The 22,677-nt window shown below is 39.3% G+C and overlaps 1 protein-coding gene across 1 annotated transcript in view; it reads left to right on the forward strand.

Moving 5' to 3' along the window:
* Positions 1-22,677, forward strand: part of NUP160 (nucleoporin 160) — a 52,339-nt gene that overhangs the window by 12,533 nt on the left and 17,129 nt on the right. The window contains exons 8-23 of the mRNA XM_053899704.1: positions 2,915-2,992; positions 3,249-3,346; positions 4,961-5,045; positions 6,620-6,688; positions 9,955-10,038; positions 10,570-10,740; positions 11,497-11,596; positions 11,869-12,034; positions 12,493-12,620; positions 12,710-12,870; positions 15,673-15,806; positions 16,512-16,582; positions 17,441-17,600; positions 18,200-18,269; positions 19,688-19,786; positions 20,722-20,841. Coding sequence (XP_053755679.1) covers positions 2,915-2,992; positions 3,249-3,346; positions 4,961-5,045; positions 6,620-6,688; positions 9,955-10,038; positions 10,570-10,740; positions 11,497-11,596; positions 11,869-12,034; positions 12,493-12,620; positions 12,710-12,870; positions 15,673-15,806; positions 16,512-16,582; positions 17,441-17,600; positions 18,200-18,269; positions 19,688-19,786; positions 20,722-20,841 — 1,794 coding nt within the window. The remainder of the gene's footprint in view (positions 1-2,914; positions 2,993-3,248; positions 3,347-4,960; positions 5,046-6,619; positions 6,689-9,954; positions 10,039-10,569; positions 10,741-11,496; positions 11,597-11,868; positions 12,035-12,492; positions 12,621-12,709; positions 12,871-15,672; positions 15,807-16,511; positions 16,583-17,440; positions 17,601-18,199; positions 18,270-19,687; positions 19,787-20,721; positions 20,842-22,677) is intronic.

Raw genomic sequence — 22,677 nt, forward strand, 5'->3', positions numbered from 1 at the left:
AATGTTGAAAAAAAAAAATTTAAGATTCCTGTATGTTATAAATAAAGTATCAATCTGCAACAGGTTGGAAATTAAATAAAACAAAAAACTAGTCCTTTACCACAGGTAATTTGAGAAGCACTATATGCTTGGCCAGCATTTTTCCAACAAGAAATACCTTGTTCTGCTATCTACTATACACATATTGTGGTGTATGTGTATACAAAATATGTTGTTACAAAATATGTAACAAAAAAAAAATATATGAAACATGTTTACCTTTACTATGAGTGATGAACTGATGAACTTTGATACTTTGTTGTTGTTGTTCTTGTTGTTTGAATGCTGGTTGAGACCTGCTAAATTGATTTATATTCCACTAACAGGTTGAGATCTGCAACTTGTGAAATACAGCTCTAGACTAGGATGAATATGAACACTGCATATATCTTTTGTATTTCATACACTCCAACTTTTTCTCAGAAGGGACTCTCTGTATATTTTTCTTTTTTTTTTTTTTAATTTTTTTTTTATTAACGTTTATTTATTTTTGAGACAGAGACAGAGCATGAACGGGGGAGGTCACAGAGAGAGGGAGACACAGAATCTGAAACAGGCTCCAGGCTCTGAGCTGTCAGCACAGAGCCCGATGCAGGACTCAAACTCACAGACTGAGATCATGACCTGAGCGGAAGTCAGACGCTCAACCGACTGAGGCACCCAGGCGCCCCTGTGTATTTTTCTTTTAGTACTACCCTTTAGTAACTTCTGTGTTATAAAGAGAGAACCATTGTCACTCTTACCAGTTTATAGTGAATTTTCTTTTTCCAAAAAAATTACTTAAAATATCCATAAAGTATCATTTTTGAGTTTGAAATTTTTTGTTTTGGCAATAGAGTTAAATACTACACTTGAATTATTTTACAGAGTTTTGTTTTTAGTAGAAGTTAACTAGTGTTGATTTGTATTGTGCATATGTTTTAAATTATCTCTGGCACTTTGGTAAAAATATAAACTTAAAACAGGCTTCTGACCACAATGAGATACCACCTCACACCCGTGGGATGGCTACTATCCTCCCCAAAAAAACAGAAAATAGCAGTGTTGACAAGGATAGGGAGAAATTGGAACCCTTGTGCACTGGTGACGGAAAGTAAAATGTTGCAGCCACTGTGGGAAACAGTATGGCAGTTCCTTTAAAAGCTAATTGTAACATTATCCTATCTATGATCCAGCCATTCCACTTCTGGGTATATACCCAAAGGATTCAAAGCAAGGTCTCAAAGACGTATTTGGGGACACCTGGGTGGCTTAGTCGTTTAAGCGCCGACTCTTGATTTCAGCATAGGTCATGATCTCGTGGTTGGTCATGAGATTGAGCCCCACATTGTGCTCCACGCTTATCATTCTCTCTCTCTCCCTCTGTTCCTCCCCTGCTTGTGCTCACATGCGCATGCGCTTTCTTACTTAAAAGATAGTGTTTTCTTGTAGACAGTCCAAAAAAAAAAAAAAAAAATTGTACGCCCATAGTCATCATACTATCTACAGTAGCCAAAAGGTAGAAGCAGCCCAAGTGTTCCTTGACAGATGAATGAATAAACAAAAATGGTATATACATAAAATGGGATATTATTCAGCCTCAAGGAAGGAAATTCTGACACATGCTACAACATGGATAAACCTTGAGGATGTTATGCCAGGTGAAGTCACAAAAAGAAAATACTGTTAATATTCTACTTATATAAAGTGCCTAGAGCAGTCAAGTTCATAGAGACAGAAAGTGGAATGGTGGGTGGAAGGGACTAGAGGGAGAAGGGAGTGTAGAGCTATTTAATGAGTATAGTTTCAGTTTTACAAGATGAGAAAAGATCTGGATATAGGTGGCACAATAATGTGAATGTATTTAATACTACTGAACTGTGCTCTTAAAAATGGTTAAGATGGTAAAAAAAAAAGGGGGGGGGGCGGTTTACGATGACAAATGTTATGTGTATTTTACCACACCTTTATAAAAATTGGTTTCTAGGGGCACCTGGGTGGTTCACTCGGTTAAGTATCCCACGTCTGATTCCTAATCTTGGCTCGGGTCTTTTTTTTTTTTTTTTTTTTTTTAATGTTTATTTTTTTTTTTTTTTCAACGTTTTTTTTTTTTTTTTTTTTTTTTTTATTTTTGGGACAGAGAGAGACAGAGCATGAACGGGGGAGGGGCAGAGAGAGAGGGAGACACAGAATCGGAAACAGGCTCCAGGCTCCGAGCCATCAGCCCAGAGCCTGACGCGGGGCTCGAACTCACGGGCCGCGAGATCGTGACCTGGCTGAAGTCGGACGCTTAACCGACTGCGCCACCCAGGCGCCCCTTTAATGTTTATTTTTGAGAGAGAGAGAGACAAAGCACGAGCAGGGGAGGGGCAAAGAGACAGGGAGCCACAAAAATCTGAAGCAGGCTCCAGACTCTGGGCTCGAACCCATGAACTATGACCTGAGCCAAAGCCAGACACTCAACCTGCTGAGCTACCCAGGCACCCCTCGGCTCAGGTCTTGATCTCAAGGTTATGAGTTCAAGCCCTGCATGGAGCTCTTGCCATGCAGGGCATGGAGCCTACTTAAAACATTTTTTTAATTGGGGCGCCTGGGTGGCTCAGTCGGTTGAGCGTCCGACTTCAGCTCAGGTCATGATCTCACGGTTCGCAAGTTCGAGCCCTGCATCGGGCTCTTTGCTGATGGCTCAGAGCCTGGAGCCTGCTTCAGATTCTGTGTCTCCCTCTCTTTCTGCCACTCCCCCACTTCTGCTTTCTCTCTGTCTCTCAAAAATAAATAAATGTAAAAAAAAAATTTTAATTAAAAAAATAATTGGTTTCTGAATGCTCATAACTTGTTAGAAAAGTAGCATGTTGATTTTTTTCAAGTTATGAATTATTAATTTGTGTTTTAACAGTTCTGCATTTTCCAACTGGTGAGCACTGAGAATAACCGCTATAGTCTAGATCACATTTCGTCCGTTTTCACTTCTCAGGTAGGTTGGATCATCCTTTGCATATCACTCAAGTATAAGAAAGAATTGGCTGACTTAACTATGTTGTAAAGGGATGGAAATCTTAAAATGAAATATTTACTGATAGATGCAGACCAAATTTCATTTGAGTTTTACCAAGTTCGTGTGGTACTATCTTCTATTTTTATGCTTTTGACCTCCTATTAATACAAATTTAAGTTGCTGTAAGCTATTCCTCTTTCATATTTTAACCCCTTTCCCCCACATTTCCTCCTAGGAGACACTGATTGACTTTGCCTTAACCTCAACGGATATCTGGGCCCTGTGGCATGATGCTGAGAACCAAACTGTTGTGAGATACATCACCTTTGAGCAGTATGGATCACTTCCTCTGTCGTCTAGCCTCACCCCTAGGGGTTCCATTCTAAGAAAGCAAGAGAGCTTGTTATGTAGAACCGAAGTCAAGTGTTTGCATTTAAAGGATTCAGTCCTGGGTTTGCCTACTGTTAACTATTTTCCAAAATTCCTCCTTTTACATTTTGTGATGTTTCTTACCTTTTGGTTTTAGAACAAAATGAAGGATTCTTAGGGTTGGAATGAGATAAAATGCCATATTTCTTGGGAGCAATAGCACCTATCTAAAATACTTCTAATTTGGGAGTTTACTCTGCTTCTGAGCAGACTATTTCCAGTACCCACAACTTCCAAAAGATACTGCAGCCCCTTTGGGTTCTCAATTTTCTCATCATAAGAGAAATTGATTGCACAAGTATAGTGCTCCTCAAACTTTTTTGTTTTAAACAGGAAACCCTTTTTTTCAAAAGATAATGAACTCCAATATATAAAACTAGTATTTTGTGAGAATAAAATTATAACACAATTTAATGTTATTGTTGGTTATCTCTAATAATAGATATATTTGGTCTCTAATATTTTAATGTGCATAATAGTTTTAAATGTTTTAATAGCTACAAAATACATTTGAAAAAAATTTCTTAATCAGACACTTACATACTCCTAAAACACCCTGTGCAGGATTCCCTGGAATATAGCTTAATGTCTTTGGAACTAAACTAATTGAACTTTAGGGATCCCTCATAATCAGTCCTATACTCTAGACTAGAACTATAGGGATAGTTGCCCCAGATGGTTGAGCCACATCTCAGATAATATGAGCGTACTCCTTATAGATGGCATTCAAACAAAGTGGTGATAAGCAAAGAATCTGGTATCAGATAAGAGTTTGAGTCCACTTGTGAAATTTAGCTGTGACAAAGCCTTACTTTTCCCATCTACAAAATGTGGGTGATACGTCCTTCAGAATTACCATAAGGCTTATAAGAATAATATCCTTAACTGTGCCTAGCATAATATCTAATAATAGTAAATGCAAAATAAAAGTTAGCTATTGTTTGTAGATTTGTGGTTAGAGTGTTCATTTCAGGAAGATGCCTGTTAAAACTGGTAAGAGCAAGGGCACACTTGGCCGGCATAGTGGAGCGTGGGACTCTTGATCTTGGGGTTGTAGGTTCAAGTCCCATGTTAGGTGTAAAGATTACTTTAAAATAACATTCTCTCAAAAATAAACATTAAAAAAAAAAAAATTAAGGGGCCCCTGGGTGGCTCAGTCGGTTGAGCGTCCAGCTTCGGCTCAGGTCATGATCTCACGGTTTGTGAGTTCGAGCCCCATGTCGGGCTCTGTGCTGACCGCTCAGAGCCTGGAGCCTGTTTCAGATTCTGTGTCTCCCTCTCTCTCTGCTCCTCCCCCGCTCGTGCTCTCTCTGTCTCTCTCTCTCTGTCTCTCTCTGTCTCAAAAATAAACATGAAAATAACATTAAAAAAAAAAAAAACTGGTAAGAGCACTTCTATAAAGCCAGACTGTTGACAATAAATTTTACTTATTTATTTTGAAATCTTCAGTAGATCAACAGCATCAGCTTTTAGTCATCATTTTTATGTAGACTGATGGCCTTTTTTGTTTCCCTATAGTAATGTTGCAGGTCAATGGAATTCAGTTTTTATGCACTCTCTGCCAGAGGAAGAGATCATTATCAGAGATGATCAAGACCCCAGAGTAAGCAACATTAAAGTCTTATGTAAGAGGATGATTTACCCTGATCATTAGTTTGAGAAGAACCAGGTGTATTAGTCCGAATCCTTTCAGCTGCATGTGAAAGAAACCCACCTCAAACTGACTTAAGCTTAAAAGGAGAATATTTGTGCAGCTGAGAAATGGAGAGTTACCTGGCTTCACCCAAGGCGGGAACAGTGCCACAATGCCTTCAGGGCTTGATTTCTCCTTTGTATTTTGTTTTCCTTCTTGTTGGGTTTATTCTCAGGCAGGCTCCCTGAGCCTATGCATTGTGTGAACTACGCATTCTATGGACCCCAGAGAAGAGGGAGAACCACTGTCCCTGGTCCTGAAGTAGACTCTCATTGGCCTGGCTTGAGCAGTGTGCTGATTTCTGACACAGTCACTCTGATCAGAAAGAATAGAATAATCTGCCTTAGCATGAGAAACATGTCCAATGTGCACCTTGTTCTTGTGGAGGTGGTGAAGTCAGTTGAGTATGGGGAATATGGGTAGAGGAGGAATGGTTCCCCCAGAGGAAGGTAGGGATTTGTTAGTAAAAGAAGGGTAATGGATCCTGGGTAGGCATAAACACTAGGTGTCCACTAGTGTTTATAACCATGTTGGTACATGCATATAAGCTAGAAATCAAATAAATTCTAGTAACAGTATATGCTATGAGGAAAATAACTTTAAAATGCAATTGGGGTGCCTGCGTGGCTCAGTGGGTTGAGAGTCCCAACACTTGATCTCAGCCTTGGTCTTGATCTCAGGGTTGTGAGTTCAAGCCCTGCATTGGGCTCCACAATGGGCATGAAATCTCTTTTTAAAAAGATGATAATTCAGTAGAGAGCAAAACAGGCCAGTCTCCCTATTTTTCAGAGATATCCTCAGGTTAAGAAGAAGAGAAAAAGGCATCAGTTGATGCCTTTATGTTAAATGAGGTAGAAGATTATGGGCCCTGGGTCACCCCCCAGAACCCCAGGAGAAGGAAGGAAACTTGAGTGAAGATTAGTCCGATTTGCTACTTCCTGGCAAATCTGAATTGTGAAATTTGGGCAAAATATTTGGGCAACTTAAGACTTTCCGTTTTTCTTCTCTACTTAATCTTCCAAGTAGTGACAGTTTATTGCATTTTTTGTTTGTTTTTACATGTAATGCCTATTGGTTCCTTTTATATGTGAGACATAAGATGAGTACTTTATGGATGGTGGAGAAACCAGTTTAGCTTAATTCTTCTCTTACCAGTGTGTATCACCAATAAACCTGTGTTCGCCTTTCCATATAAGGCTGGCATTTCACAAGCTATGTTTTCCAGTGGAACCCAGTAAAGTACTCCATGAGGAATACGCTGATTTCCTTATAGTATGCCTAGTTGGCTCAAACACACTGTAGTCTCTTCCTTAATGTGAAAATATAGAACTGCTCTAGTACTTGGTATTGCTGAGATACAGAAGGGCCATGTTTTTATAATGGAAACTCAAGTGTTGGCGCTAATGTGATTAATTCTTCCTTCAAATTTTTCCAAATTTTACCTATTTAGGATGATACTAATTTTTGTTTTACTGTTCTAACAGGAGATGTATTTGCAGACTCTATTTACACCAGGACGATTCATAAATGCAGCTTTATGTAAAGCTTTACAGGTCAGCAGGAAAAGATTTAATGTTTATTTAAGACTGTCTCTTGTATAGTCATTGTATAATTAATAATTACTATTAACTTTTGTTTTATATGCACAAAACAAACATTTTTGCAGTTACATATGCGTGTGTTTATAAATGTCAGTGTAATTTTTTTGTGTGTTTTTTCCACTAAATAAGACTCCCAACAGGAAGGTAGAATTGTGGGTACTTTCCCAATGACTACTGAAGCATACTAGTAGTTGAAAGAGAAATGTGTGCTTACACTATTGTAAAAAGATACTGTACTATACTGCATATAATCTCTGTACTTGAAAGAAATTGAAAATGTTTTCTTCGTTAGTTTTGATAGTACTCTACATTTACCTTTTTGTTAATACAATGGAGGTCTGACATGTTCAGATTCAAGAAAAATCTGAAAATTGAATCTTCAAAGTCACATGGCTTAAGAGATACTTAATGCTTTATAAAAAGATTCTTTACCTTAAAGTCACTTAGAGGGGCACCTGGGTGGCTCAGTCAGTTAAACATCTGACTCTTCATTTTCGGCTCAGGTCATGATCTCACAGATTGTGAGTTTGAGCCCTGCATTGGGCTCCAAGCTAACAATGCTTTGGATTTTCTCCCCCCCCCCCACCCCTCCCCTGCTTGCACACCCTCTCTCTCTCTCTCTCAAAATAAATAAACTTCAAAAACAAAATTAAAGGGGCGCCTGGGTGGCTCAGTTGGTTCAGCATCTGACTTTGGCTCAGGTCATGATCTCGCGGTCTGGGAGTTAGAGCCCCACGTCAGGCTCTGTGCTGACAGCTCAGAGCCTAGAGCCTGCTTTGGATTCTGTGTCTCCCCCTCTCTCTCTCTGCCCCTCCCCTGCTCACACTCCATGTGTCTGTCTGTCTCTCTCTGTCTCTCTCAAAATAATAACATTAAAAGAATTTTTTTTAATTAAAAAAAAAAGTCACTTAGGCTTCCTTAAATTGCCAATTAGTTCGTGGATTTGAAATAGAATAGTGGGGCACCTGAATGACTCAGTCACTAGAGCATGCAACTCTTTATCTCAGGATTGTGAGTTCGAGCCCCATATTGGGTGTGGAAATTACTTAAAAACAAAATCTTGGGGTGCCTGGGTGGCTCAGTAGGTTAAGTGTCCAATTCTTGGTTTTGGCTCAAGTCATGATCTCGTGGTTCATGGGATCGAGCCCCGAGTCGGGCTATGTGCTGACAGCAAGGAACTTGCTTGGGATTCTTTCCCTCCCTCTCTGTCCCTTGGTGCCCACACATGTGCATTCTTTCTCTCTCTCTCAAAAATAAATAGGGGTTCCTAAGTGGCTCAGTCAGTTAAGCACCTGACTTTGGCTTAGGCCATGAATTTGGGTTCATGAATTTGGTCCCCACCTCGGGCTCTCCACTGTCAGCGCAGAGCCCACTTCAGATCCTCTGTGTCCCTCTCTCTCCCTCCCTCCCTCCCTCCCTCCCTCTCTCTCTCTGTCTCTCTCTCTGCCTCTCTCTCTCTCTCTGCCCCTCCCCAGCTCATGTGCTCTCTCTGTCTCAAAAATAAACATTTAAGGAAACATTTAAAAATAAATTAATTAAATATGATAATCACTCATAGACTTGCAAGACCCCTTAGAATCTCCTAACCTGACCCTCCACACAAAAAAACACCTTCTGAGGCTTTTAACACACAGCTTTTCAGCTTCTAATTGTCTCTGCCTCCAGTGACAAGTTTCTCACTGGCTCTTGTGGAGTTCTTGCTCCTGAGCTGTATAATTTAAAGGTTCTTCCCATTTGGATCAAATTTAGTCCCCATCCTTTTGGTGAATTCTTTCTTTTGGAACTTCATAGAACATGTCTCTCTTCTAGAAAGCAACTTTTCAAATATTTCAAGAATCTTTCCGCATTGTCTTTCTCCAAGTACACGCAGTGCCTTAACTTTCTCTCAGGTGATACCGTTTATAGACCCTTGACCTTTCTGTTACATACATTCTTAAATATCTGGCTATTACATGTTTTCTGTTTTCTCTCTGATAGAACTTCAGTGTGACATGATCACTCTCTCCGAGATGGTTCGTTTGTTTGTTTAAGTTTATCAGTTTATTGGGGCGCCAGGGTGGCTCAGTCGGTCAAGTGTCGACTTCGGCTCAGGTCGTGATCTTATAGTTCGTGAGTTCTAGCTCCACTTTGGGCTCACCGCTCTCTGCACAGAGCCTGCTTCGGATCTGCTCTTTCCCTCTCTCTTTACCTCTCCCCTGCATGTGCACGCGCTCTCTCTCTCTCTCTCTCACACACACAAAAATGAATAAACATTTAAAAATAATAATAAAGTTTATTTAGAGAGAGAGCACTCCAGCAGAGGAGGGGCAGAGAGAGAATCCCAAGCAGGCTCCATGCTGTCAGCACACAGTCCCACATAGGGCTGGAACTCACAAACCATGAAATCATAACTTGAGCCGAAGTCAACAGTCAAACGCTTAACTGACTGAGCCATCCAGGTGCCCCCAAGGTGTTTTTTCTTTTCCTCTCATCAGCCTTCTTCCTTGTTAACAGCAATTAAATGTGTATTTCTTATGATATCTCTTGCACACGGAGATATTAAACAATCACTAAAGACATTTATCAAATGCTTTCCTTTAGGAGAGTCATTCGTAGTAGAGTGGCCAGCCACATGACTACTCTGGCTTGCTTTTATACCAGTCTCGGAGTATGTGTTTAACATCATTTTATAACTTCCCTCCAGCTAAGCAATGGCCTTTCCAGGGCTTTTTGCTTTTTTTAGTAATCCAAATGTATCCTGTTATAATTCTGTCAGATTCATGGATATCTATAGTTCGTTCTGGTCTATAGAAATGATTTCAGAGGTGCCTGGGTGGCTCAGTTGGTTAAGCATCTGACTTCAGCTCAGGTCATGATCTCACAGTTCGTGGGTTCGAGCCCCACATTGGGCTCTGTGCTGACACCTCAGAGCCTGGAGCCTACTTTGGACTCTTTGTCTCTCTCTCTCTCTCTCTGCCCCTATCCCCTCATGCTCTATCTCTCTCTGTCTCTCAAAAATAAATAAATATTCTTCAAATAATTTTTTAAAAAGAAATGATTTTAAACTTGCTATGATTTTACTTACAGAAATTATTTGCACAGCATTAGAAGTAGATGGGTATTTTAGGCATGTTCAGTTTCTATTGTATAGTTACGCATTGCCTCCATGCCTTCTAAACTGAAGTTTTTTTCATTCAGTTTTGGATGAAATGTCTCTAAAATGTCTCTCTTAATTTTAGATTTTCTGTCGAGGAACTGAGAGGAATTTAGATCTTTCCTGGAGTGAACTGAAGAAAGAAGTCACTTTAGCTGTTGAAAGTGAGGTGAGGGGGGCACCTGGGTGGCTCAGTCGGTTAAGCGTCCGACTTCGGCTCCGGTCATGATCTCACAGTTCGTGGGTTCGAGCCCCGCATCGGGCTCTGTGCTGACAGCTCAGAGCCTGGAGCCTGCTTCGGATTCTGTGTCTCCCTCTCTCTCTGCCCCTCCCCTGCTCATGCTCTGTCTCTCTCTGTCTCAAAAATAAATAAACATTAAAAAAAAAAAAATTTAAAAAAAAAAAAAAAGAAAGTGAGGTGAGGTTTGGGTAGAGAACAAATGATAATTTCTTGATATAGGGTAGATTGGTACTGGGGAATGGTTCAAATACTTCACTGCACCTTGTTAGTAGGAAGTATAAATATTTAAACCTTTTAATTAGAGAATGTATATATATATATATATAATCTATGGCATGTAAGGCCTAAGGGATATTCATTTGGTTATAATTTAGTAAAATGATATTAGGCAGTTAGGTTTTGGAGGAGAAAGATCCCAAATGGTATTAACAGTTTCTTTTTTGTCTTCTTCTTTGCCAGCTCCAAGGAAGTGTAACAGAGTATGAATTTTCCCAGGAGGAATTTCGAAATTTACAACAGGAATTCTGGTGCAAGTTCTATGCCTGTTGTCTTCAGTACCAAGAAGCCCTCTCTCATCCTCTTGCCCTGCATTTGAATCCACACACAAACATGGTGTGCCTACTGAAAAAAGTAAGGGAGCTAAAGCTAATCCTTAATCGTCTAATCCTTTAGACGATGCAGTGGATCTTTCAGAGTATCAGTCTGTTGTATGTTGTAGTTAGCTTTTTAGGACTTTGTATTTTTTTTCGTAGAATTCTAGTTCATTTCTATTTAGATAGTCTCCTGCGTTATTTATAATTTTCTTGCATTTTATTTTATCTTATTATATATTGATTTCACATTTAAAGAGCTACAGGAATAGCACAAAGAACTTTTGTATACCCTTCTTCCAGATTCATCGTTTGTTAACTGCCATTTGCTTTCCTTCCTTCTATACGTTTTTTTCTTCCTGGGCCACTTGGGAGTTAGTTGTAGACATTATGCCCCTTTGTCCTTAAATATTTTACCACGTATCTTAAGAACAGAGTATCCTTACATAACCACAGCACAATTTAAAGATCAGATGACTCGATACTGATATTGTATCATACAGTTACATTCTGATTCTACCAATTGTGCCCATAATTTTTCCTCTCGATTAGGGTCTGATCCAAGATCTTGGATATATTTGGTTGTCATGTTCATTTAGCTTAATCTAGGGCTTTTGTCAACCTTTCTTAGTCTTTCATGACCTTGATATTTTTTGAAGACCATACCTGTTTTATAAAGTGTCCCTCAGCCTGGATTTGTCTGGTATTTTCTGCTGATAAGAATCTGGTCTCAATTTTTTTTACACCTATAAACATTAATTGAAAAAAAGTATAACTGGAAGATTTATATTTCCAGGGGTACCTGTCTTTCCTTGTGCCTTCCTCCTTAGTGGATCATTTGTATCTCCATCCTGATGACGACCTTTTGGCTGAGGATGAGGCCGCCATATCTGATGGTAATAATAATTACTGTGTCCATATTTAGCCCCTTCCTACATGAACCCTGTGCTTTGTTTCGACTGGATGCAAAAAAACATTGATTGCCACTATGACCTCTCCTGGTCAGTTTACCACAATATAGATGCTATAAGGAAAACTGAAGAGACCTAAGCATCTCTAAGACTTCAGATAGATTCTTGGCATTTAATTATTAATATTTTATTTTAGTATAATGTTAATCAGTAGCTCTTCATTGGCTTGAGTCATGAATATTAACTTTCTCTTACAGATGTGGAAGTTGCTCGGGACGTCATGTGTCTTATAAAATGCCTTCGGCTGATTGGAGAGTCAGTAACTATGGACATGTCAGTAATGATGGAAATGAGTTGTTACAACCTACAGTCTCCAGAAAAGGCTGCAGAACAGATTCTGGAAGATTTGATCACTATTGATGTGTAAGGAGAATTTAGGGTAAAGTGCATTTCCTAATGAAAATTCAGCAATTTTTAGTGCCAGTGTCAGGTTTTTAATGTACATTCAAGTACGGACAATAGTGGCTTATGGATAAAGTGACCTGTCATGGTTCTAAATAGGTGTTTCCCCTTTTAAGCAAAATCTAACATATGAATTCAGATCTGGAAGCTAACTCATAAGTTATGGTCAGTTAAACTACTAACTAAGCTATGAATTCTAAAACAGAAAAGTATTTTCTCACATTCATTTTCTGTCATTTCTGAAAAAATGAGGAAAAATTCTCTGTATGAAGTAAAGGTATCTTATATGCCAGAGTGATTATCTCCATTTCTTTATTGTGTAGCTGGTCTTCCCGTTTCGTAGAGCATTTAGTTTATGGAACATAAACAGTCTGCGTTACATATTCTCAGTAGTAATGGTTTTCTAATTGTCCTTCTAGAGAAAATGTGATGGAGGATATTTGCAGTAAGCTACAAGAGATCAAGAACCCAGTCCATGCCATTGGGCTACTTCTACGGGAGATGGATTACGAGACAGAAGTAGAAATGGAAAAGGGGTTCAATCCAGGTAAATGACAAAAAGCAAACATGTCTCTGATTTAGAGAAAGCAATTTAACTTCTTCTAACTTTTCCTTTTTTTTTCCTCTTAATCATAGCTCAGCCTTTGAATATTCGGATGAATCTTTCCCAGCTATATGGTGGCAGCACAGCAGGATATATTGTGTGCAGAGGTGTGTGCAAAATTGCCAGCACTCGCTTCCTCATCTGCCGAGACCTTTTGATCTTACAGCACCTATTATTGAGGCTGGGCGATGCGGTAAGTATGGCTTGAAGGAAAACTTGTAAAATCTACTCACACAGAGCAGAATGTCAGCCCTATGAGCGCAGACTTTTGTCTTTGTCCACTGCTCTGTCACCTATGTTTGACCTGTAGTAGGTGCTCTATAAATATTCGTTGAATTAAGAATGAGTAAACAGTATAATCTAAAATTACAAATTAAGAACGTATATGAAGTGGGGCGCCAGGATGGTTCAGTCAGAAGAGCCTGTGACTCTTGACCTCGGGGCCATCAGTTCGAGTCCATCCCATTTGGGGTATAGAGATTACCTTTAAATAAATAAGTAAATACATACATACATACATAAACAAACAGACTTTTTTTAAAAAAGTACATAAAGGGGCACCTGGGTGGCTCAGTCGGTTAAGCGTCTGACTTCGGCTCAGGTCGTGATCTCGTGGTTCATGGGTTCGAGCCTCGCGTCAGGCTCTGTGCTGACAGCTCAGAGCCTGGAGCCTGCTTCGGATTCTGTGTCTCCCTCTCTCTCTGACCCTCCCCTGCTCATGCTCTGTCTCTCTCTGTCTCAAAAATAAATAAACGTTAAAAAAAATTTTTTTAAGTACATAAAGCAGATTATTTTATAATTAACCTTTGTATATATAGCAGTGGGGAAATTTCCCCAGATGGCTTTCCCCAAATTTAATATTGTTACTAACTACTCTGCATGTGGTAGCCAGGTACCATTTAGTGTGGAGAAAAGAGGAAAAAGAAGAAAAAGAATTCTCTTTCTGCAGTACAAAATTTAGCCTAAGCACATTTTTGAGATGGCAGTGTCTTTGGGATCCTCCCAACTCTATTCTGTGCTTCCTTTTCCATCCTAGTCTTCTTAGGCCACCAGACTCTTGTCCGATAGTCCTTGTCTCTCACCCTACTGAAAGTTCCATGTTTGGAGATTGCCTTTCCACCCTCATGCAAAAGTCCCACTTGTCTCTCAGGTGGTCATCTCACACGAACCTTGACCTGAGGAAGCAGTCTAGTTATCTCATGTTAATATATAAATAACTGAAAGGCGTTTGGGGCTCTCAGAACTAGTCATACTTTTTTTTTTTTTTTAATGTTGTTTTATTTATTTTGAGAGAGAGCACGAGTGAGGGAGGGGCAGAGAGAGGGGGAGAGAGAGAATCCCAAGCAGGCTCCGCGCTGTCAGCATGGAGCCCAACTCAGAGCTCAGTCTCAAACTGAGATCATGACCTGAGCCAAAACCAAGAGCTGGACACTTAATCAACTGAGCCACCCCGGTGCCCCTGTTTGTACTTTTTAAGTCAGAATTTATTAGCCCAAATATATTGATAATGGTAGAATTTCAGGTAAAAATAAGGAAAAACATTTAGGAAGATGATTTGTTTCTCCAAAGAGAAACAGGAACCTTTCCTGAGAGGCCATTACTTAAGGCAGCCATTATTAAGTTCTTCTCAATCTTTGTAGAATCTTCCATTTCTTCAGGGTTTTTAGTGGGGTTTTTTGTTTGTTTAATTATAACCATTGTTTTTTTCTAAATACAGAAGTAATGGATGTTCTTTATAGAACCTTTATATGTAAGCCTCTCTGTAAACAAAAAGAAATTAAAATTCATCTGTAATTGACGCAGCCGATAACCGCTGTTTACTTACATTTTAGTGTATATCCTTTTTTCTCCTATGCAAATGTTTTGTTTCCATTATTTCTTTTTTTAAAATTTTTTTTTTTTTAACATTTATTTATTTTTGAGACAGAGAGAGACAGAGCGTGAACAGGGGAGGGTCAGAGAGAGGGAGACACAGAATCCAAAACAGGCTCCAGGCTCTGAGCTGTCAGCACAGAGCCCGATGCGGGGCTCGAACTCACGGACCGTGAGATCATGACCTGAGGTGAAGTCGGCCGCTTAACGGACTGAGCCACCCAGGCGCCCCCATTATTTCTAGAATTAGAATATGCTACATGGTATTTTTGGAATCTAATTGTTTTCTACTTTACACACCTCATCTGCATTTTCACATGTCATTAAGTATTCTTCTACAAAATTATTTTTTAAAGTTCCCTACACAGTTTTAATTTATTCAGCCATTCCCATCTGTGGCCTGCCAGGTTGTTGCCAGTTTTTCCCTCCTACCTAAATACTTTTGTACACCTCTGACTATATCTCTAAGATAAATTCTCAGAACTAGAATTGATTGGTCACACACTATGCCCCTTCCTTTTTTTTAAATTTATTTATATTAAGAGAGAGCACGAGAGAAAGGGAGCAGAGGGGCATAGAGAAAGGGAGAGAGAGAATCCCAAGCAGGCTCCACACTGCACATCCGTGCAGAGCCTGATGCGGAGCTCAATCTCACAAACCGTGAGATCATGACCTAAGCCAAAATCAAGAGTCGTAGTCTTTTAACCACTGACCGAGTCACCCAGGCACCCCAGGCTATGCACATTTTTAAGGCTTTGGGTGGTTTTGCCAAAATTTTCCTCTAATGTTCATAACTGTCTTTACCCAAGGCTAGTAGCATAAAGAAAGGCTAGATATCCCTGTTCCTGTTCTTGAATTCTGAACCCACACATTCAATGAAAGTTACACTTTTGTTGTTTTCTCTTTCACTATCAGCATTTTTGCACTATTAAATATTTGGGTAGCTATTTTTGCTACGCTAAAATTTAATGAGTGTGTTGCCTTTATTTATGTACATATGTTGCTTTTTTTTGTATGCCCTTTGTAACTGTGTTTTGTTATTTATTTTACCTCCACCTGACCCTTAAGAGTTATCATCACTAATCACTGTGTCCCATCTCACCCACCCACCCATCATGTATAGGCGATCTTGGGAGCTGATCAGCTCTTTCAAGCCCAGCAAGACCTACTACACCGAACCTCTCCTCTCCTCTTATGTTATTATCTCATTAAGTGGGGAAGTCAGTGCTTAGCAACTGATGTTCCAGTTGACACACTGTGAGTTCCATTATTCTAATTATTTTTAAAATAAATTGCAAGTTTGATTAGTTTTTTCATCATTTTCAAAAAGCTGTAAACATAATGCAGTAACATGATTTGCCTTTAAAATTCAGAGAGCTTTAGATGCTTCATTTTCTAAAGGTTGAAGACAACTTATAAGAATCAAAATACCAAGTATGTATTTATTATACGTATGGCATTTTGAAAAGAAAAAATGTTTATTCTGAAGTGGAAGTGGAAAATATATGTCATTTCTAAAATTTGTCTTAAAAACTGTCGAGATAGGTGACTTTTCACAAACACCCACTTTTTTAATGCTTATTTAAAATTGAAGTATAGTTGACACAATGTTACATTAGTTTGGGGTGTACAGTTATTACGTGTGTGTGTGTGTTTAACGTAAAGATAAATCCTACTGAGGGCGAAATAGTTAGATGAGGTCACAGGGAAAGTCGGACCACACACAAAAACATACCAGTTATTAAAGGTAGGCTGAGCTTCCTTAATAACCAAAATAAAAAGGGAAATCTATTACTTACTAGATTTACATTTTCAATATAAGATAAACCATCCTGTTTGGCAGTGTTCTTTCAGTAGAACTTTTATGTGCAACTTACTAATCAAATTGACAGTGTTCCTGGTAGGAGAGCTTGTTGAAGCAATGTTTTTGTACAACTACTGTCTCTTTGTCTGTTCTCATAGGGAGTCCAACCTCCAACACTTGTCAGTACTGGAACTAACAGACTCTGGTGCTGTAACGGGAAATAAGTTTGGTAAGGACTAGTCTGTGCATGCGTTTGATTTTAAATTGGGCTTTTATTGCATATTCATTAAAGTCCTTTGCCACCTTTGCTGCAGAAAGATTAGGTAAGCTCTGCTTTCATTTGGGGAGGTTAATAAGCTAGCTGTGGCCAGAGCCCTCTGGCTGTGACAGGGAGTCCATGAAACCCCGTGAAGCCCAAATCAGGCATAAATTAAGGGTGTTGCGTATATGAAAATATGTACGTGTGTATTGCTGCTTTTCCATTGTTTATTAATGCTCCAGTGATTAATTCAACAAAATTATTTTTTAAATTTACTAAGTTCATGGGAGCTTTCGTAATCTTGTCTTAATAAAAATTCAAGGGGCGTCATCTCTCATGCTTAAGAACCATTCTGGAGAATTTGTTTTATATTATTTTGGTAAAAGACTTGGAATCTTGGGGCACCTGGCTGGCTTAGTCAGGAGAGCATGTGACTCTTGATCTCAGGATTGTGAGTTTGAGCCCCATGTTGGGTGTAGAGATTATAAATAAATAAACTTTAAAAAAAAAAACAAAAACGTGGAATCTTGAGACCATATTTAATGTAAACACTTCCTAAGGAAGATGCTTAGCTGTAGTGAGGTCAGTGAAAAAAAGAAACGAGTGCAATGTTGATTTAAGTGACTTTTTTTTGCATTTGTATAGTACTGCACACTTTACAAACTGCTTTTATTTATATTGCCATTAATGACACCCATGGCGCATTTCATGTTTTGAAATAATAAATGTTCTTTATTACAGATATAACATGAATTGGTAGACTATCTTAATTGAAAATTGATATTACTGTCATAAATTGGTGATTGTCATAATTTTTTTCTTTTTAAGTATCTAGCCCTCAGACAATTGTGGAATTATTCTTCCAAGAAGTTGCAAGAAAACACATCATAGCCCATCTCTTCTCTCAACCAAAGGCACCTCTGAGCCAAACTGGGTTGAATTGGCCTGAGATGATTACTGCAGTTACCAATTATTTATTGCAGCTTCTGTATCCTTTTATTTAAAAGCCAGTTAGAAGGCTTTTTCTGTCTAAATAGTCGAAGGCTCTTCTATTCTCCCTGTATAATGAAGTTTTTTAATGAGGTTGAGTGCTATTCCCCCAACAAGAAATGATAATATTTACTATCAGATGTCCTAGTTTTTATTTTCCTCAGGAGTTAGCTAGATTTTATTGGTACACAAATATGTAATACTTAGATCTCTTTTACAACATTATACGTGTAACAGGTGTTTATTGAATGGCTCTGTACGTCAGGTACTATATGCTAGATGCTGGGTGTCCCACGGGCATCAAGAGTATGTGCAATATGCCAGAGTTAGAAGTGATCGTCCAGGGATGAAATACGTGCTTTAGCCCCTAGTTAACTGAGGTCTGAGTTAGGTAATTAGGCTTTTAGTGTATAGCCTTTAAACTATATTTGTCTTATATTAAGGTTATATAGTTATGTGGAAAGAACATGTGCTCTAACCCCTTCTCTTTACCTTCTTTTTTAAAAATTAAGTCATTACATGGAGTTTGATGCCCAATATGTATATGATTTAAAGTTTTGCCAAAAAAAAAAAAAAATCTCCTTATCCAGTGACTAGATGGCCTAGCAATCCTGGTTGTCTCTTTATGGAATGTTTGATGGCCAATTGTCAGTATGTACAGTTGCAGGTGAGTACTGTTGAATACTTCTGGTTTTGTTTTGGTTTTTGTTTTAGTCTTTATTTTTGAGAGAGATAGAGACAGAGTGCAAGTGAGGGAGGAACAGAGAGAGGGAGAGGGAGACACAGAATCCAAAACAGGCTCCAGGCTTAGCTGTCAGCACAGAGCCCGACACGGAGCTAAACTCATGAACCGTGAGTTCATGACCTGGGCTGAAGTTGAATGCTTAACCTCCTGAACCACCCAGGTGCCCCAAATATTTCTGGTTTAGACGTTCTTTTAAAGAATGGGATTTCTGGAATTTTAAATGTTACCTGCATTTTAATTGGCTGATAAAAAGAGCCACAATAATTTAAACTTGACTTCACCAAAACATACTCCAGAAAATCTATAGAGAGATTTTCTTTATGTACTTCTCTCTTGACATGTCATTCCTAACATTTTTTTCTAGAGTATCTTGGCTTGTTTTTTAATCCTATTAGCCTCTCTTAAAAAAAAAAAAAATTTATGTTTATTTATTTTTGAGAGCCCCGGGGAGGGGCAGAGAGAGAGGGAGACACAGAATTTGAAGCAGGCTTCAGGCTTTGAGCTGTCAGCACACAGCCCAACATGGGGCTCGAACCCACAAACTGTGAGATCAAGATCTGAGCTGAAGTTGGACGCTTAACCGACTGAGACACCCTGGCACCCCCTATTAGGTTCTCTTTATAGTAAAACAAACATAACGTTGTCTTCATATAAATCCTTTACAGGATGGGCACCTGGATAGCTCATTCAGTTAGGCAGTCTGACTCTTGGTTTCAGCTCAGGTCATGATCTCATGGTTCCTGGGTTCATGCCCCGAATCGGGCTCCATGCTGGCAGTGCAGAGCCTGCTTGGGCTTTTCTTTCCCTGTCTGCCCCTCTGCTGCTCGCGTGCACTTGCTCTCAAAATAAATAAATAATTTTTTTTTTTTTTTTTTTTTTTTTTAAGTGTTACAGAGTGTGTGCATGCAAGCGTGGGAGGGACAGAGAGAGAATCAGGGCTCGAACTCCAGAAATGGGAGATCATCACCTGAGTTGAAACAAGAGTCCGATGCTTAACCAACTGAGGCACCCAGGTGCCCCGATAAATAAACTTTAAAAAAAAATCCTTTACAGGAATCTAGTCATTGAACCAGTAAATAATAAAGTTGGGAAATTGCTGAATTGGAAAAGCATGTGTGTGTTTATATGTGTTGGTATTGAGTTTTGTTCACGTTTTTAAAGTGTCTAACTTAATACAAGAATAGATTAACAGAATTAGATTTTAACTTCTGGATGATTTCAGGAAATACTTTTCTGTTGATTGACCACTATCTTTTCTCCCTCTGTGAAGAGCTTGGGGGTGGTTATCGCATTAAATAGCACTTACTTTCTAATCAGAAAGCACCTTTTATGCCTTTCAGGATTATATTCAACTGCTCCATCCCTGGTGTCAAGTCAACATTGGTTCCTGTCGATTTATGCTGGGACGTTGTTACCTGGTTACAGGAGAAGGACAGAAGGTAAATTGTATTCAAATGATGAACCTACTTCAGTGCAAAGAGGACAGTTAGTCTCCATCTAACTAGGTGAGGGGGGATGGGGTGGCACAGAATCCTCTAAATAAGGATAAAGACAACTAATTTCAGCAAGAGCCATGTGGGGGTTGTTCAGCTTTCTTGTACTTTTGCAAATTAGTTAGAACATAGGAAAACATGAAGAAGAAAACATTAAAATCCTTTTGCCCCAGGATGAATTTTGTAAATCAAATTTATTACTCGATTACATTGTTTTTATTACATATTTTTTAAAATGTTATGCTGCTTTCTTCCCCCATTATGGTAGTTTATCTAATTTGTTCCCTGACATCCTATTAATGTACATTTTCAGACATGCAGGAAAGTTTAAAGACTTATAATAAACCATCATATACTCACCACTCAAATTCTACAAATATTAACATATTAGTATGCTTATATTAATTTTCTTATTAAAGTTTACCTTTTAATAGCATTTAAGTTAAAAAGTGAGATAAAGAAAAATATTAAATAACGTGTCAGAGGGGTGCCTGGGTGACTCGGTCGGTTGAGCATCTGACTTCGGCTCAGGTCATGGTCTCACAGTTCGTGAGTTTGAGCCCCGTGTCAGGCTCTGTGCTGACAGCTCAGAGTCTGGAGCCCACTTTGGATTCTGTGTCTCCCTCTCTCTCTGCCCCTCCCAACTTGTGCTCTGTCTGTCAAAAATGAATAAACATTTAAAAAAACAAAAAAAACAAAAAACCTTTAGATAACGTGTCAGAATTTAGAACAGCAGAAAATGTAAACGTAGTCAACAGTCTTAATTTTTCTTTTTTGGCTTTCCTTTAGCACCTGAACCCCGCACCCACCCACCCTAATTGTTAGCACTTAGAATTGAAACAGTCCATTATAAGTCATTTTGTATCCTTTTACTTCTCCAGGCTCTGCAATGCTTCCGCCAGGCAGCATCTGAAGTGGGCAAAGAGGAATTCCTGGATCGCTTGATTCGCTCAGAGGATGGGGAGATTGTATCCACCCCCAGGATGCAGTATTATGATAAGGTACATTGTGGCTCGGTTTGGTCTTTCTTACCTGTGTAAAAATGTATCTGAAATAATGGCTTTGGTATTGGGGGAGAAAAATAATGTGAAAATTAAGTCATTCCCGGGGCGCCTGGGTGGCTCAGTCGGTTAAGCATCTGACTTCGGCTCAGGTCATGATCTCGCGGTTCGTGAGTTCGAGCCCCGCATCGGGCTCTGTGCTGACAGCTCAGAGCCTGGAGCCTGTTTCAGATTCTGTGTCTCCCTCTCTCTCTCTGACCCTCCCCCGTTCATGCTCTGTCTCTCTCTGTCTCAAAAATAAATAAACGTTTAAAAAAAATTAAGTCATTCCCTGAAATTCCAAAAGAAGAGAAATGAATTTGCCTTGAGAAATTTAAAGAAATGTGTATTTTAATGAAACTGGTAAATGTTTTTAACTTCAGTGAAATTCCCATTGTGATACCATTTTATTAGCAAAGTCATCACTAGAATTTTATTAATATCAGTCTTGCCGATATCTCAAAGAATTAACTTGAATGTTGTATTCAGCCTTAGTTTATGATTTGGCCCTCCTCTTCTGGCCTTTTATGCTCTGGTCACTCAGTTGTTGCAAGGGTGGCCTATTATTATCTCATGCAAGCCAAGCACACAGTCTGCCCTCCAAGACCCTTCTACCTGCTGTTCCCCTTTATCCAAATAGTCAAACCTCAAGCCCACGTTTCATTGAGATCTCTGTGCATTTGTCACCACCTCAGGGAGTTCCTCTCTGTCTCCCCGTGTAGAATAGCTGTGGTGCTCGTGGGCTGCGTGCTGACCCGTACCACCCCCCCCCCACGTGCAGATTGAGGCACTGTGAGCAGTCTCTGTCCTTGCCATCCTTTATTATTTTCCTCATAACATTTAACCATGCTTGTTGTCATATTTTGAGTATCTATTTGTTGTTATCTGAGTTCCCCACCAGAAAGTAAAGGCAGGCTTAACTACTTTGTTCATTGCTGGTTAAAGAGATAAAATGATTTTTTTTTTTTTAATGAACTCTACACCCAATGTGGGACTTGAACTCATGACCCCAAGATCAGGAGTCGCATGCTCTACCGACTGAGCCAGCCAGGCACACCAAGATAAATGAAATAGATTTGTAACTCTTCATAACCTTCCCCATCCTACTAATGGGAAAATTATTTTGAATTCTAAGGATTTTTTTAAGGGTTTTGTTTTGTTTTATTGGGGGGGGGGGGGTGGCGCACAGATGAATGAGGGGCAGGGAAAGAGAGAATCCCAGGACGGACAGAGGGAGAGAGGGAAAGAGGGAAGTGGGGCTCAGCCAGTGTGGGACTCCAACTCACAAACTGTGAGATCATGACCTGAGCCAAGGTCAGATGCTTAACTACTGAGCCACTCAGGTGCCCCAAGATACGCCTATTGTTTTTCTTAATGATCTCCACACCCAATGTGGGGCTCGAACTCATAACCCTGAGATTAAGAGTTGCATGCTCCACCAACTAAGCCAGCCAGGCCCTCTGAATTCTGAGGATTTTTAATCTGAGACTAGATAGATTTGAGGGATTGATAAATCCCCTGAAATTGTGTGCAAAATGTTGCTTGTATTTTTTCTGTGGAGAAGCTCCATAGCTTTCATCAGAAGAAACTTACTGATTCAAAACACATGAAGAATCACTGCTCCAAAAAATGCAAAAAAAAAAAAAAAAAAAGGACTTAAGAATCACTGCTCTAGTGAACCCCAAAGTGGGCCTTGGGAAGAGAATACTCACAGAAGAATTAAATTAAGATGTGCTAATGTTTAATAGAAAGATCAACCTGGGGCGCCTGGGTGGTTCAGTCAGTTGAGCATCACAC

The sequence above is a fragment of the Panthera pardus genome, unplaced genomic scaffold (genome assembly GCF_024362965.1).
Source record: "Panthera pardus isolate Hobbes unplaced genomic scaffold, ASM2436296v1 HiC_scaffold_12, whole genome shotgun sequence".
In the NCBI taxonomy this organism is placed as follows: Eukaryota; Metazoa; Chordata; class Mammalia; order Carnivora; family Felidae; genus Panthera; species Panthera pardus.